This window comes from Micrasema longulum, unplaced genomic scaffold (assembly GCF_059751315.1).
Source record: "Micrasema longulum isolate JH-2025_06_02 unplaced genomic scaffold, ASM5975131v1 h1tg000250l, whole genome shotgun sequence".
NCBI classification, from domain to species: domain Eukaryota; kingdom Metazoa; phylum Arthropoda; class Insecta; order Trichoptera; family Brachycentridae; genus Micrasema; species Micrasema longulum.
Window position 1 is genome coordinate 278,364 of NW_028277455.1, and position 16,553 is coordinate 294,916.

General features: G+C 33.2%; 1 protein-coding gene across 2 annotated transcripts in view; it reads right to left on the reverse strand.

Annotated features, from left to right (window-relative positions):
- The window catches only part of LOC148283285 (chitin synthase chs-2-like), a 47,085-nt gene that overhangs the window by 25,577 nt on the left and 4,955 nt on the right, over window positions 1–16,553 (reverse strand). For both annotated transcript variants that reach the window (XM_088223730.1, XM_088223729.1), the window contains exons 4-13: window positions 14,878–15,044; window positions 12,950–13,277; window positions 11,257–11,456; window positions 10,131–10,449; window positions 7,308–7,528; window positions 7,056–7,156; window positions 4,557–4,708; window positions 2,426–2,688; window positions 1,347–1,557; window positions 521–721 (exon numbers count right to left, since the gene is read on the reverse strand). In XM_088223730.1, the coding sequence (XP_088079856.1) occupies window positions 521–721; window positions 1,347–1,557; window positions 2,426–2,688; window positions 4,557–4,708; window positions 7,056–7,156; window positions 7,308–7,528; window positions 10,131–10,449; window positions 11,257–11,456; window positions 12,950–13,277; window positions 14,878–15,044 (2,163 nt within the window). The remainder of the gene's footprint in view (window positions 1–520; window positions 722–1,346; window positions 1,558–2,425; window positions 2,689–4,556; window positions 4,709–7,055; window positions 7,157–7,307; window positions 7,529–10,130; window positions 10,450–11,256; window positions 11,457–12,949; window positions 13,278–14,877; window positions 15,045–16,553) is intronic.

Genomic DNA, 16,553 nt, shown 5'->3' on the forward strand with positions numbered 1-16,553 from the left:
AGTTGACTATCAGTTTGAGACCCATTGTTTATAAACAAGGAAGGTTAAATTATTTCTTAAGTATAAAAGATAAAAAAACATAAAAAGTACCAAAAATTTTTAAAACAATTTCTTCAATGTACACAGAAAAAAAAATTTTTTTTTTACGATTTAAACCAAGTGGGTACTTAAGGAAATGGTTCGGAGACAGATCAAGAGATTTTTGTAAGAGAACTGGAGTAGGGTAGAAAGGAGCGCAAACTGGAGAAGGATAGCCAGAGACGAGAGTTGATAGAGAGCGCTTTTGTGGAGGAAACCAAATTCCACCCTAGGGATGTGGCACCGAGAAGAAGGAACAGCTAATATAGGCCTTGTACATTATAAACAAGGCAAAAATAAATCAACGTCAATATAAAAAATAAATAATTATTTACCATCTTTATTTCTGCAAATTTATTAATTATACTTTAGAGTTATAATCCGTCAGTTGCCGCTAGCACACGCATATGGTAATTGCACAGCTTTTATTAAGATTACTCACCCTGATCGTACTGCACATAATGCCTGGCCTCGTCAGACTTGGTGGTGTATTTCAACATGACATTGTCATCCATGAGAGCTTTGGCCCGAAAGAAAGAGAAGCACCCAGGACTACAGAGTACGCAGCCGATCATGTGTTCAGTAGCTTTTTGCATCCAATGACCGATAGCATATTCGAACATCTGGTACCATACCATTGGACCTGTGAAATTATTCTTCAAATGTAAAAAGATATAGCCTCTATAAAACTGTAAATAGGATGTCCTGTGGCAAATTTCAAAAAGTTATAGAAAAATTCATAGATAAGTTATATTTTTAAGCCACTGATTCATTCCAAGTGCATGAATGCGGCTTTTATTTTTAAAGACAGCATTTTCTAAATGTTGATTTTTAAGATGCAAACACTTTTCCAATCTTTCACGCATATTTTCAAAGATGTGTTGGCAGAGAATGCCTGAAACCGCAATCTCCATTAATTTGTATATTTTATTACAATTCGGTGATAATGTCAGTTTGGTTTTGGTAAAAAATGCTCCTGAGGTAGCCCCACAAGTCACAGGGACTCAAATCAGGAGATCCTACTGGCCAAGAGATGTCAACAAACTAAGAGATCACTTTTCGTAGAATTCATAGATATGTCCGCACTGTGTGCAGTGCCACCTTTTTTTTTAACCCAGCTGTTTCTGTTGAAGAAAGAACTATTGCAAGGTTCTGCTTCAAAAAAAACTGTTGATAATCTCACAATATCTCTCAGAATTCGCTTATTGCATAGGAACAATATACGAATACAATTAACATGGGAGGTTGGAAAAGGTTACGACACTTACCAGAACCGATTGGGTGAATACGCCCGCAAGCTGCTCCTAGATTCTTATTTCTCTTCATCAAGTCGACTAAGAGATGGACCGCATGAGGCTGGAAGTCAATATCTCCATCTAGAGTCAGCAAGTAAGTGTTTTCAGCCATAACTTCCTTCCGGTCCACAGAAATGTTAAGATCCATGAGCCTGTATCCGAGGAGGTAGTACATGTACATGACCTGAAAAACGGGTATATTTGACTGAAAAAAATAACATTAAAAAAAAAAGGAATAACCCGCTAAGCCTCTATTTAGAGGCTTGTCAGCAGATGGGAAAGAGGGAATATGGAAAGAGGTAATGAAAAATACATCACAACACCAAGACCAATTAAGAAAAAAGTCTTTCTTGAATTTTTTCCTTGCAACTGGCGGGAATAGAACCCGCGACGCCAGTTTCCCAGTTGACCATCTAACCAACTGCGTCAAATTAAAAAACCATGTCACAAAAAAATTCATAACAAAACATTGAACTTTGTTTTCTTTCAAGCTTGGTGAATAAAACTGTTAGGTATTTTATGCTTAGCAAAAAATCTTTTTAATTTCAAAGGATCAATTATCAATGAATACGAATGTACTCCATTTTGAAGAGATTGGGCCGGAACAGAAAGCGTAAAAGAACGGTTCCGGATAGCCTAAGACAGAGAAACGTATGTAGTTATCGCCAACGTCGAGAGGACCTTAAATGGTACACAAAGAAGAAAAAGTACTCCATTGGTATGAAAGATAAGCTATTATTTTATAAAATTAAACGGAAATCAAAAGCTTTCACTGGTTTCATAAAAAAAAACCTTCCAATAACATCCTTCTTAAGGTTTGATATATTTTTTGTTATTATTTATATTTACGAACCATCTCCATTTTTGTTGGTTTATTTTAACATTTTAAATACAGCATTATATTAAAAAAGTTAAAGTTTTAAACACAGTGATCAGTTCTCTGTCCATGCAGATGAAGAATATAGTTCTGTGTCTAAAACAGAACCAGAACCCCATTAAAATCTGATCAGATTTCTGATTTGCATTAACAGCTTATTAAAAAAATTACCAACCTGAGACCAGCGTTTCCTATGCCTGATTTTGTCTTTATTCTTTAGATGGCACACGAACTTAGTTTTTCCAGGAAGACTCCACTCCAACCTGCCTCCGTAAGGTGTAGGGTACTTCTTAGGAGGACGAATCCTGATGTGTGTCAAGTGTACTGCAGAGGCTGCTTCATCCATCAGGTGGACCAAACGCTTTACAAAGAGGTTGACTTGGTAGTCGTCATCACTGTCATCCATCTTGTCAAAACCATCGTCCAAAAATATGTGGGCTGAAACCAAGTTATTTGTTTATTTGATCTACTATTATCACTTTAAAACAAATTAAAATTAAATATTACCATTTTCATTCCGTTCCTGCACCTAATGCATATGGCATTGCTTAGGTACACCAACCACAGCGTATTTTAATTTTTGTTACATTTAAGACAAAATGATCATACTTGCACTTCAGGACGAGTCCGGGACAATTTTTTATTATTTTTATTTAATGCACAAAATACACAATTTTATCATAGAGCACAATTTTATTTTTTATGTCCCGACTTGTTAGAAAATTCCGCATTAAGTCGGGACTCTTCTATATATAAATCAAAAACATTTATTAACATATTAAAACAATATACAAAATAATCCACACAATATACAAAATAATAATAGAAAAATATAAATAACTAGCGGACCTGACAGATATTGTCCTGCCCGAACGTTGGCTTGCCTGCTATGAGCTTGGAAAAAGACATTTCATTGATAAGTATGTAGGTACCTAGGTATTTGTTTATGGTTGAATTCCAAAACATACAATAATTCATTTTTAAATATGGAGTTATTTTGCAAATGTCAAACTTGACTCTTCTCACCAACAGGGTTGCACTTTATACATGAATGCGATTTTCAAAAATGTTTTGAACGTCATTTAATATTATTTTAGTATTACCAAAAATCCAGTAAAAATATATGAATGGGAAGAAATTATAAGGAATGTGAGGAAAGAATCTGATTGGGATCCTTAAAAAGCGAATATTGTTTGTAAACATTCAAAAACAAACTTTTTTAAACACGAAAAAACAACATCCTTCCATTTTTTTTTGTATATGCATTCTCGTCGAATGTAACCCTGGTAGGTCGATGAAAAAAAGATTCGTGAGATTCAATTGAAAATTTTAATATCTACAAACACGCGCAGCGCAAAGATCTACATTTCGCTGAAAACCGTACATAAATCAGTCAAGCCGTTTAGGAGAAGTTCAGTGACATCACACGTACAGAAGAAGTATTTATATAAAGATAAAAATTTATACATGTCGAAAAATGGAATGCAGAAAAGTTATACAATAATACATAGCAATATGTTATTAATAATTTACATTAATATTATAATTCAATTCGGTAATTAATTGATAGTAAAAAGAAATACAAAATAATACAATAAAGTAATAATTGTAATACATCTACATATATGGTAGAATATGTAATTTAATAAACATAATTATAAAGTTAAAATATATATTTACAAATAACTATGCATCACTATTATATATATGACGATGATATACACATGTACGATGAAATATTTTGGTGTAAGAACACCCTTTAAAACTAATATTTTGAGTAATCCATGTTGGGCATCGAACCTTGCACGGTAGGAAAATGCGCTGACGAGATTGATAAAGTTAAGTGTATGCTGTACATTTTATTGACTTAGAGCAGAGAAAATGTACATATAAAGAATATAAAAATTATATAAGAAGAAGGGTGAACTTACTACATTTAAAATACTTCAAGTTTTATGTTTTCTAGTATGTATTTTTGTTGAGTTACCGTATAAAATAAAATAAAAATAAAATAGTTTGCGATTCATAAGAAACTTTCCAACAAAGCTGAAATCTAAAGGAAACTCGCATACCTACAACTACATAATATATTATTATATTGTCTATCTGAAAAAAAGATCAATATGAAGTAGTATTTTTTTTTAATATATTTATTTTTATTGTGTTTTAATCTGTATTTGTTTTCACAGGGATTCAGATGAAATACTTTTTGAACAGTGAAGTATAGAAATAAATATACAGATATTATACCTCGCATACCATTTGAAATCATTTTTCACAGTAGTGTTTAAATTAAATAGTCTTACTTTCAAATTCGTAGTAATCAGGGTCCACGATTCTCAAATATTTTTGGGCAACTCGGCGCGCGCACTGGTCCTCATCAAGGCGAAAAATTGACTTCAAGAACTCGATCATCTCATCCTTTGTTTCGTGCCACATAGTCGCACATGCATAGATTCTGAAAAAATCATAAAAAGTTAGGTAGGTACATAGATTATTTATGTATTTTACGAAAAAATATAAACAGGATTTTTTTTTCATATCATCATCACCATTTCTCTATCTACACCCTGTGGTGCACAGGGTACTCCAAATGCTTAATAATTTTTACATGAAGGTAAGGTGATCAGTCTCGATGCCAGTCTGGTAACGATGAAATATTGCAGTGTAGAACCATCTTTAAAACCAAAATTTCATGTCCACCCTGCGAGGAATCAAACCCAGGATCTCAACACGGTAGGCAAACGCACCAAACACTACAATAGAAGACGGACTTATCACAAGATGATTTCCTTTTTCAGGATTTTTACCTGAGGGTGCCCATCGAGTCGTAGCATTCGTCCTGGGTTCTGGTTGTATTTCGCACACCGAAATGAATTTGTATAAAAACAGTAAGTAACATAACTACAATAATAGAATCTTTTTAACTTTTATATTTCATGAAATTTTTTAATTAAATTATTAATATTATTATTGTTGTATTTGTTCATTTTTATTGGTTAGACTGTATGAAATTGTGAGCGGCTATAAGTCGGCCATTTATTCATGTATTTGTTTACTATTGTTATTATAACAATATTGCAAATTATTGTGTATACAGATTTTTTATTATTATTCGTCAACAGAATGTCAACAGGACACAGAATAGGCAAGCATTTTTCATATCGGTAAATTTTATTACTGGGAAAGGTTATACCACAAGGTCCCTACATAATGTAAAATAAAGTAATTCTTGTTTATGATAATGAGAAGTGGCGTCTTATGAATATTGTGTTTTTTTATTAGTTAAGATTAATTCCATCCAAAATTTTTGATAATCCATTTTAAAAATACTCAAATTAACTATAGTCCTTAAAATATAGCTTGATTTGAATGACAGCTGTCTAACTAATTTCATTAGTGATGGAAATTACTGATCACTAATCAAATCGATTTTATCAATTATTTCATACAATCATGAAACACTGTTTCCGAAAATTGATATGAAAAACGCAAAAACAAGCCTTTCCTAACGTGTTTAACACAATTATTCACCAAAAAATAAGACATTTATACTTTTTTCATGAAAAACATCAAATGAATTATTTTTTTATTCGATCAATTTACATTGATCAATTTGTCCTATCTCTAACGTATTTGCAAAATGATGTAACCTTGTAAGAACGTCGTTAATAATTAGGTTTATTTTAGTTTTAAAGCTGATTTTATATATTAATGTTGATTTAAGTGTCAAGCATTGTATTAAAAAAAAAAATTAACTCGCCAGATACGAATGATTTTTCTTTTTAAATAACTTCTTTGACATTACTACAAAGTTATGTCGTCACATTTTCTGACAAATGTCATTCTAATCAAGCTTTATTTTAAGGACTATAATGTAGGTATATCCTAAAGCAAAAAAATAATTGCTCTCTCTATTTGAGGGTGTTAAATGCAAAACCACTGCTGTGAATGATCACTGTTATTAGAAGACCAACTAAACCAGAAAAAGAAGACCGTCTCTTCGTCAGGACACCAATTGAACCAATATGCAAAACCGACTAGACACCTTCACCATAGTTGTTGCACAAAAATATAAAACCAACATGCTATGCATTTTAATAAGCACATGCACTGATTAGGAAAATCATGCACAGATTAGGTTATGAAAATATTTTATGTAGTGGGAGAAAAAGTTGTAAAAAAAGGGAGGAGATGAAGGGAGGGGCATGAGTTGATTAGGTACAGGGTGACCATCACAATGGAATATCGTATAATGGGCTATATTGAAAAATTGTTTGATTATTGATTAAAGTTACATTATGTTTTAAAGCTTTTCTAATGTTACAACTATGGAAGGTGTCTAGTGGGTTTTGCATGTTGGTTTGATTGATGTCCTGACGAAGAGACGGGTACGTCTCGAAACCGGTAGACATAGAAAAGTCGGTAAGTAGTTATGTACAAATATTTAGTAAAATGTTTGACCACAGAGTTAATGCTTACAATACTAATAATATATTTTTTAAGTTCAATGTACAACCCGTGCGTGGTATAACAGGTAACGAAAAGACTATTCATTTCAAGTTGAATGTGCACATTGAACTTAAAATAAAAAGTCTACTAAATAGGCTACAGGTTTTGTTGATCTTCCCGTAAATAGTGATCATGCACAGTGGCAGTTTTGCATTTAATCCCCTCATTTCTTAATAAGTTTGCATGCTTTATAATATTATATTCATAAAATTACTCTGTAAGTATAGTGATGTTTGTTTAATTTAAGTAGGATGTTTTAATTTAGAGGTAGGTAATGAATGATTTTATCTTACCTTGTAATGTGATCAGATGACTTAATTTTATCTGTGGGTGCTGAATCATTTGAATTGATTGATACTGTATCTTCTTGTTCTTTATGCATTTCCAATAATTCCTGAAAATAACATACACACAAGATCAAACTTCAAGTATTTTCCACCCGGGTAAGGGAAACTGACTTTCACATTCCCTCTTCAAAAAGATTCTATATCTATGTGTGAATATGTATCAAGAATATACTTAATTTGTCTTTGCTCTCTACTTACCTCTGTCTTTACAGCTGTTTGGTCATCGCATCTTCTATTTAGAGCCATCGATTGATCAATCAGAAGAGAATCGTACACAGGAAGAACAAATAGCTTTTCTGTAGGTAACAAACGTTCACACTTTGGTTGCCATAAATGGAACGTTATCCAAGATTGTGAAATAAGCCAAAAAAGCCAAATCCACGCCATTTCTTGAGACAGGAAATCGTTGAGGAAATAAACTAAAATGATAAAAAATAGAAAAAACCAAATAAGGTAAAATCACTTAAATGTTATTCCCAACGCTAGCTGATGCAGCAAACTTCCGTCGTCATCACCAACGTACTTTCGAAACGACCTAAATTTTTACCGGACACGGAGCTATGAGAAGTTACCTATATAGGTTAAATTAAGGAATGATGACTATTGTCCATGCGATGATATTTCTTCACAGAGTATCAAACATCTGTTATTTCAGTGCCCATTTTTCAGTTTACAACGCCATAATCTTGAAGCAGAATGCAGAAAAGATGGAATATCCTTAACAGATATCCACACTGTAGTTAAAAGTAGTTATCACGCGCCATTTTTCTTGAACTTTGCAACAATGGTGATGGACTCATAAAGGTAATAAACCAAAATCAGTGATTATTCATCCCATTTTCAAGACAAACAAAAGCGATTTTTCCGAGTACCTTAGCCTTGTACATGACACATAAGGCTACTATATACAGGGGTCCAAATATATATTTTAAAAAATGTTACTAAATAAGGTCAACGGTCAGTAAATATGTGATTCGGAATAATATGTTTTCGGGAGTCAAATTGCCATTACAGTATTTATTGTACCAGTCACTATATTTGAGGTAATATTGTTACCACTGATGCACGATAAGTAAATACCCATGATAACAGCATCTCAATCTCAATAAATAGTCAGTACTTGAAAATATATATCAAGTTGTGATAGAGCGGGATAAAAACTTTGTGCATCTGAATCGTGAGTTCACAATATTACCAGGGAACCACAACTCATGCTACACAAAATCGACTTAATAAATTCACTTCAATCAACAGTAAAAAAATATTCAATTTTGCTATAGACCCTTAAATAGAATCACATATTATATGTTAAGGGCCCACCCTTATTGCACATTCTATAATGTCTCGTCAAATGTATTCAACATAATACTACCGACACGAAAACAATGCATGTAACTGAACTTTTACCCTGTCTTATTTGTTTTGCTCTAATATTATTATAATTATAAGCAAATGTGACAAAACAAAAATGATGACACAGAGCAGAAACCTATCGCACAGAGCAAGAGGCTGTATCTAATACAAAAATAACTACTCCTTTAAGTGGTCGAGCAATTCACCTACCTGGGCTCCAGTATAACTGAGAACAATAAGGATCCAGCAGAAATCAGCAAAAGAATCACCGCAGCCAACAAAACATCCTTTTCTTTGCTGCCACTGTTCAAATCACATAGCGCCCGCAGAAAAACCAAAATTACCATATACAAAACAATTATACGTACTGTATTGGCATATGGGTATGAGGCGCTAACACTGACAGTAAAGATAGCTGAAATGCTGGACACTTTTAAATGAAAAGTACTCTGCGGACCAGTGAAAGAGAGTAATCAGTGGCGCATTCGGTATAACTAAGATCTGTACAATATATACCAGGCCCAGAGCATCTCGGCACATACAAAGTTGCTTAGATTAAGATGGGCCGGACATGTACAGCGAATGCTTGACTCACGTGTCCCTAAAAGAATAATGAGCTAACACTCGGGAGGAAGGAGATTAGTGGGAAGACCCAGGCTGAGATGGGAGGATCAAGTGAGAAAGGGTGCAGCGCAGTTCCTCCAGGTGGCAAATTGGAAGACGGCGGCTTAGGACCGACAGAGTTGGAGGCGAAAGTTTAGGAGGCCAAAGCCCGATATGGGCTGTAGCGCCATTGAAGAGAGACAAATAACAAAAGCATAATTAACCTAACCTAACCACTGAAATTTCTAGAACTTAAAGATATTAAATAAGAAACATAAAATAACAAGAAAGTTTTCTTTTTCCAGCAGCTGTCTACAGTAATCTGCAAAATCCCATAACGCATATTTCAAACACGGTGTAGGAACCAATGAACTGAGGCACCCGATATTTCTTCAGTTTTCAATAAATTTCATTCATGTTATCTAAATAGGTTTCCAGAGGCCAAAAAGCACGTAAAAATAATGTTTATCATCAAGTTATATTAAGAAAACGAAATTGTTACCTGTTTTGAGATTTTATCAATGTTTCAGTTTCAGTACTGCAGAACAACGTTTATTTGATATTTTTTAAATACATATTAAAATTTGTTACCCACTAAGTCTAAAGACTTTTCGGGGGGACACATTTTTTTTAGGACTGGTTTTTTTTAACATTATTTTATTATATTATAGGTACATATTTATTTATTACCATTTAACTGACACTATAAAGTATTGAGAAGATATTTCTTCGTTCAGAGTTCATTGAACCACCTTGGAATAACGCAATTTAATGTTCATTCTCCAAAGTCATTTGTAATTCGGGAACGATCAGGGAACCTTTAGTTTTTATGAGTGTGGGAAACTCTATCATTTCTATGAGTGTGGTGATCTACAATCAATTCGTAGTCACTAAGTTGTTTTACCGGCGGGTAATTACAAAATTTAAAACTATGCTATTCGGTACTATCCCCTTTAGCAGTCTCACCTGAATATCATACATTTTACCCAGATGAGACTGGAAGGTGAGACCCCAGACACGCAGCTTTAAAAGCAACTTTGTCTACAGCAGAAGAATGATATTCACCTGGTGGGCTGATAAAGAACAGATGAGGTGGAATCGTATCATGGAAGTAACAAGGATCTCCATTACGAAGTCCACACGCCGCAATCAGCATTGACACAGCTATCGGTACTGTTAGGTTTACAGGTAGGGCCATGCTGAATCCTTGAATGAGGATCTTGCATGTAAACTTTCCGAAAGCATAACATACGTAAGCTGTAATAATCTGGAGAAACAGGACGCACATCGGAGTGTATGGAGTCGATTCCCTCGCAAACGAGTCACCAGTCATGGTCACGTCTGATAAGTCAGGAAGAACTGTGTCACCCAAGACAGCTTTTATCTAAAAAAATAAATAATCTAAATTATTTTTTTTTAAATTTACTAATTTATATGAATCATAATTCTTTCCTCCCAACAAACTAATATACTGTTGTGGCTCAATTCTGGAATCATCTCCCATCCACACTTTATATAATCCCAAGTACATTTGATCGAGCATTACATACATTTCATATCTACTCCATAAACACTCCCCTCTACCTTACCTTTTATTTCCTCATTCGTATTGAAGATCGGCATCAAATGAATTTATCATTATTTTTATTTTTTTACTTTTCCATACATATATTTACATAGAAATATAATTACAAAAATACACTTTGGAAAAATACATCTTAAAATTAAGCTATAACATAAATTGGAAAAAATGCCCACAAAGACTTCAGCGTCTGAGCGTGGGCCATTCCCTTTTTTAGTTATTAATAAGTTTAAAGCATATAAATATGGTATGACATGACCATGAAAAGTAAAGAAAAGACAAAGAAAAGAAAAACAAAATTAACATATGCTGATATTAAGAAAACATGATTTATTTGCAGTATGCATTTTTTTTTTTTGAGAAAAAGTCTATCTGTTTCTTCCATGCTAATCCAAGACCTCAAACCTGCTTTAATTTGTACCAGTGATTTAATGATTTTATTGTTATTTGTTGTTGTTGTTGTTGTTATTGTTACTATATTATTATACTATTTTAGTATCTATCTATTTTTATCTATTCATTAAGTATTTCAATGTTTTCAGTTGGTTGGAATAAATTGCCAATTGGTAAAGTTAAATAAATTTAATTAATTAAAACTTATGAACATACCTCATCGACTTTGATTTTGTGGACATCGAAGCCTTCCGAAAACAGGCTGAAGAAATCGTCAACATTTTCCCCTTGCACATTGAGGATGACGAGAATTGAACACAGGAAAACCAAAATTTTCCAAACTGATAAAATCATGTACGTGAAGTAGCGGGTGATCATGAGATCTTCTTTCACCTTTGAGAGCATCTGTACAATACCTTTAACAAGATATTAAATCAAACATAAAAATAATTTATAAATTCAGTGATTCACTGGGTTTTATAAATAGTTTTTGGTATCTCAATTTAATGTAGTTATGCAGAAAGCACACTTTTGTGAAAATAGTAAATAATCTAATCTACATAACAATTGGAATGTTTTTTACTTTGACAAATGATTAATTGATGCGTTAATTTTTAAAATATAAAAAAGATTTTAACTATGTAAATGACAAGATTTAATGATATTTAAAGTCTGGCTGAACACACAACCTAAGGTGTGCATTTTGCAGAAAACAGCCAGCCCCAGTAACACTCTGATGTGTGTTATGTCATTATGTATTGTTCATATTATTTTATGTTTATACTAGGATAATTCATTATAAAGAATCACTGAATTAATTTTTTAAAAGAATTTTGATGATTTCTCTAAGTCTGGCCAACTACACAACCTAAAATATGCATTTTGCAGAAAACAGCCATATAGAATATTCAATGAAACCTCATAAAAACTCTAAACGTATGATGTGACATTCATTTTCGTGACATTTTGACATCTTGAAATTTTCAGAAGGTGATTATTACAGTTTTTTTTTGTATGACAGTGGCCTGGCTGTTTTAAGCAGAACATGAAATTGACCTTCCTGAATTCAATAACACCAATATTATTTTTTTTAATTGTGGATTGGCTGCTTTCGGCATAAATACATTTGATTTATTTTTGAGGGAGTGATAATCGTAGTTGGATTAAAATGGATTAGATTAAGTACCATCATTAGCACTTAACTATATTATCAAAACATAATATATTTTCATAAACCATGTACATAAATTAAATGCGAGCCGACCTTCACTCAGTAGTTTCGACTAGTGTACAAGCAGTCCATTCTGTGTGGGTAGTTTTCATATAAAATATTCAAATACGTGCATCAACACAATTTACTTGGTTCTTTGACGGGCTAGTGCACATTGGCTGTTGGCATATTGGCTATTGAACGTAGTATAAACTTAATACTAGGTTATCATGATAGTGTGTGTGTCTGGGCGAATAATTCATACAGTTCTGTGTTTGAAAAGAACCAGAATCCTAAACGAGTGTTTTTGACACGATGGTTGCTCTCAGGTTAAAATCCGGGAAAATTAAATGGAGCGGGGAAACATTAGGTCCTGGGTTCGATTTCAGATTTCCTGGAAGGTTAATGTCATGAAATATGTATTTGTTTTTAAAGGTGGTTTTCCGTTGAAGTATTTCGTTGTTCCTGTACTGGCTCCTAAAGCATAAGGCTGATCACTTTATCTTCCAGTAACAGATTATTTAGATACACTGCATTTGTTTTAATAATGCAGTGCCCTATGTACCACTGGGTGAGGATCCTTCATCGTAACAAATGGTCGAGATATGATGTTACTGGAATCTCAATATAGTGCTTCGAGGAAGCTTGTAAATATGATGGTAACATAAGTTTTTTTTACATGAAAACGGATCAACTTACGGAACGGACTTTCGTGAGAGATAAAATTCTCCCACCATCGAAGGGATATGAGGAAGAGAGCTATTGGAATAAGCCAGTGCGAAGGTCTTCCATCCAGAATTGGCCAAACAATGAATCCTGTTAGTTGAGCAATGATAGCCATGACGTCCAGCGTGATCTTGAATTTGCTTTTCGGGTCCTTAGCATTTCGTGACAGCAGGCCAACTATGCCTGGTACCAGGCAAACGCAATTTGTTAACATGACCCCCTTAACAACATCCATGTCTGGTAGGATCGCGAAAAACAATATGGCAAGCCCGATCGTATGCGCTGTCTCTATTAAGCCAACCTGAAAAACAGTATTTAAATGATCGCAATAATTTATGAAGAAATATTTGCATTTTTACTTTCATAAACAATTCCAATTTTCAAGCAGGGTAAACTTTACTGTTCAATATGGTAAATTTTGAGTAAGTCTAAATGTCTGTTGACTGATGCTGAAAATGAACCCTCAGAGACCAATTTCCCAACATAGACTAAAGAGATAGAATGAGGAAGTTCAGTGGTTTTTTTCAAATTTTTTATTTGTTAATAGACTGTTAAACTAAGTCAAAAAAATTTTTTTTTTTAATTTTTACATATCGTATTATCGGCGCTACGATTTTTTAAAGTTTTGTATTTCTGAAATAACTCCGCGTGTGACGTCAGAGGTTCATTTCCGCTTACTCTCATTCAGTTCTTCCTATTGGTCCAGAAGTGACAAGCAGACCGGAAATCTTCCATAGCTATCAGATCATAGGTTGATTCACATGAACCAGTGACGTCATTTAAAGTAGTGCGTTTTTATCAAAATATTTTTTATTATTTTTTCTGTACATTTTCAAGAAACTTTGAGCTGCAATTTAATGCTCTAATTTTTACCCCGCGTAAGAAAACATTTTTTGTATCCAATTTCCCGTGGGGCTGAAGTTCCTCATTATTTGAAAATGTAGAAATCTAGACATTTACTGGGCTTGTCACCGGTTATAAGCTAATTTCAGTAATCACAGAGCAGTAAATATATGACAGCAAAGAGTTAGAGGAAAAATGGATGAACGTAGGGATGATTGAAAACTGGTTAAAGGTAGTTTTCCAACATACATATCTTAAAAATACACAAGAATGGTGCATCTTTTACATTTTGTGTTAAATTAATATTTAAATAATTAAATTAAATTAATATTAAAAATAAATGCACCGCAGCCTTTTACAATAATAATTTCTGAGCTAATTTGATGGTTAGTACTAAAGACAAAAAAGATAAGTTTTCCAATTCAGGAACTTATCTTCTTAATTGTAATGACTAAAAATACATGCTACGTAGGCCAAACGGGTAGAGCCTTTAAAACACGCATAAAAGAGCACAGACAATCATGGTCTAATAATTCAAATTTAACCAATAATTTAATAGAAAATAAACATTCCTTTGATTTAAAAAATAATGTAAAAATAATTCATATTACACCTAAAAAATTGACAAACTAGAAGTTCTCGAAATAAATAGATTAAAAAATAAACCGTAGAATTACTTAATGAAGAGATAACACACGTGCATTCTCCATTACTATACCCATTAAAATATATTTTTTACTAATGACTTTTAAAGCATTATATCAACTCATTAGTTAACCCGAAAAAATGTTGATAATGATCCATAAGATAAAAAAAACTTAATTTAATTTACTTTCATATAATTTTGAATTCTCTATCCTTACCTGTGTTTTGTATAAATACATTGAATTCCTTAATATAGATACCAGTCTCAAAGATGTCGCAGAAGCGATGAAACCGGTCACTGGATATTCCAAATTTGTAGATTAAAGTATCACTTGTCTTTTATTTATATAATAAATTAATATTTAATTTAAAAAACAAAAAAGTGTTTTATTAGTTATGATTTATTATCTTACCGATATGAATTGAAGCAAAGTTGGAACTTTCCAATTTTTGAAGAAACATATTCGCAGGGAACGCAGAAGTGTTCCCAGTTCTGGTGTCATGAAAGCAAAAAAAAGACACCACATCCAGGCAAACCGTTCAGAATCCGGTAAAGATGACACATACTGTTTTTCTTTATCTGAAATTTACAAAAACTCGTCATTCAATATTAAATTATATTGAAGTGTAAAGTTCGATTATCACCAATTCTTTTATTAAAACATGTTTTCACTAGCGATATTTCTTGTTTTTCCCATTGAGGTATATAACTAGAGTAAACCTAATCGGTCAATATGTAGTCCCTCAACCTGCGGTCAATTGGCATATGTTCGATAGAACGGACTTTAGTCTGTTGCGAGCATTCCTCGGCTACTTTTGAACGTTTGTGACTCCTCGCAATTACTAAAATAGCTACATGTACGGCGTACGCTAAGACACTGCACTAATCGTTCTGGAAAAGATAGAAAAAACCTTTCACCGGTAATGAATGTTTTGATCTTAATTAGTATTTGTTTAAAATAATTACTTTAATGTTAAAAAAAAACCTTTTATTATTATGTTGCCAGTACTAATGCCCAAATGATTTAGTTGAAAAAATATTATCAGATTGTCGTTCGGGCATTCAAGCTATAACTGATACTCGGCCGGTAAATCCATTAATTGTAGATATTCAGAGTAAAATCAAGCATATAAAAATCAGAGGGATGATTATTCAAATATGGTGGATAAGAGGACATGCTGATATCGTAGGAAATGAGAGAGCAGATGAACGAGCAAGAGCCGCAACTTGAAAAATAACGGCACCTTTTTTCTCAGAATTTCCTCTTAGCTTTGCTAAACGCTGTATAAAACAAAATACGCAGCAGCGCTGGGAGGATCATTACCGCGCTTCTTCTACAAGTAAAATCACTAAAATGTTTTTCCCAACGCTGGCTGATGCAGCAAACTTCCGTCGTCATCATCAAAGTACTTTAGAAACAACTCAATTTTTACCGGACACGGAGCTATGAGAAGTTACCTATATAAGTTTAAATTTAGGAATGATGACTATTGTCCATGCGATGATCTTTCTTCACAGAGTATCGAACATTTGTTATTTCAGTGCCCATTTTTCAATTTACAACGCCATAATCTTGAAGCAGAATGCAGGAAAGATATCCACACTGTAGTTAAAAGTAGTTATCACACGCCATTGTTCTTGAACTTTGCAACAATGGTGATGGACTCATAAAGGTAATAAACCAAAATCAGTGATCGAACATCTCATTTCCAAGATAAACAAAAATGATTTATGTAACAGTCTCCTCAATACTCCTTATCAATGTTTCGGACAGCGTTTACAGCATCCATCATAACATCAACCCATCAAAGCTGTATATTCATAGCAATAACTGCGTAACAGTACAAATCCTAAATACATTACGTTACCTACATATTCCGCCAACAGTAAATAACAGCAACCATGTGATGGACCCTGTAATGCGGTCTGAAACTTCAGAAAAGAGTAATAACGACACAGAGCATAATAACCGAGAAAAACACATTAAACGGCTGTGAAAATCTGAGAAGCCTAGACTTTCAACTTTCCTTTTCAAAATATTCTCAAATTTCACATATCGCCACTTTATCTTAACGGTTGAATGCAGAA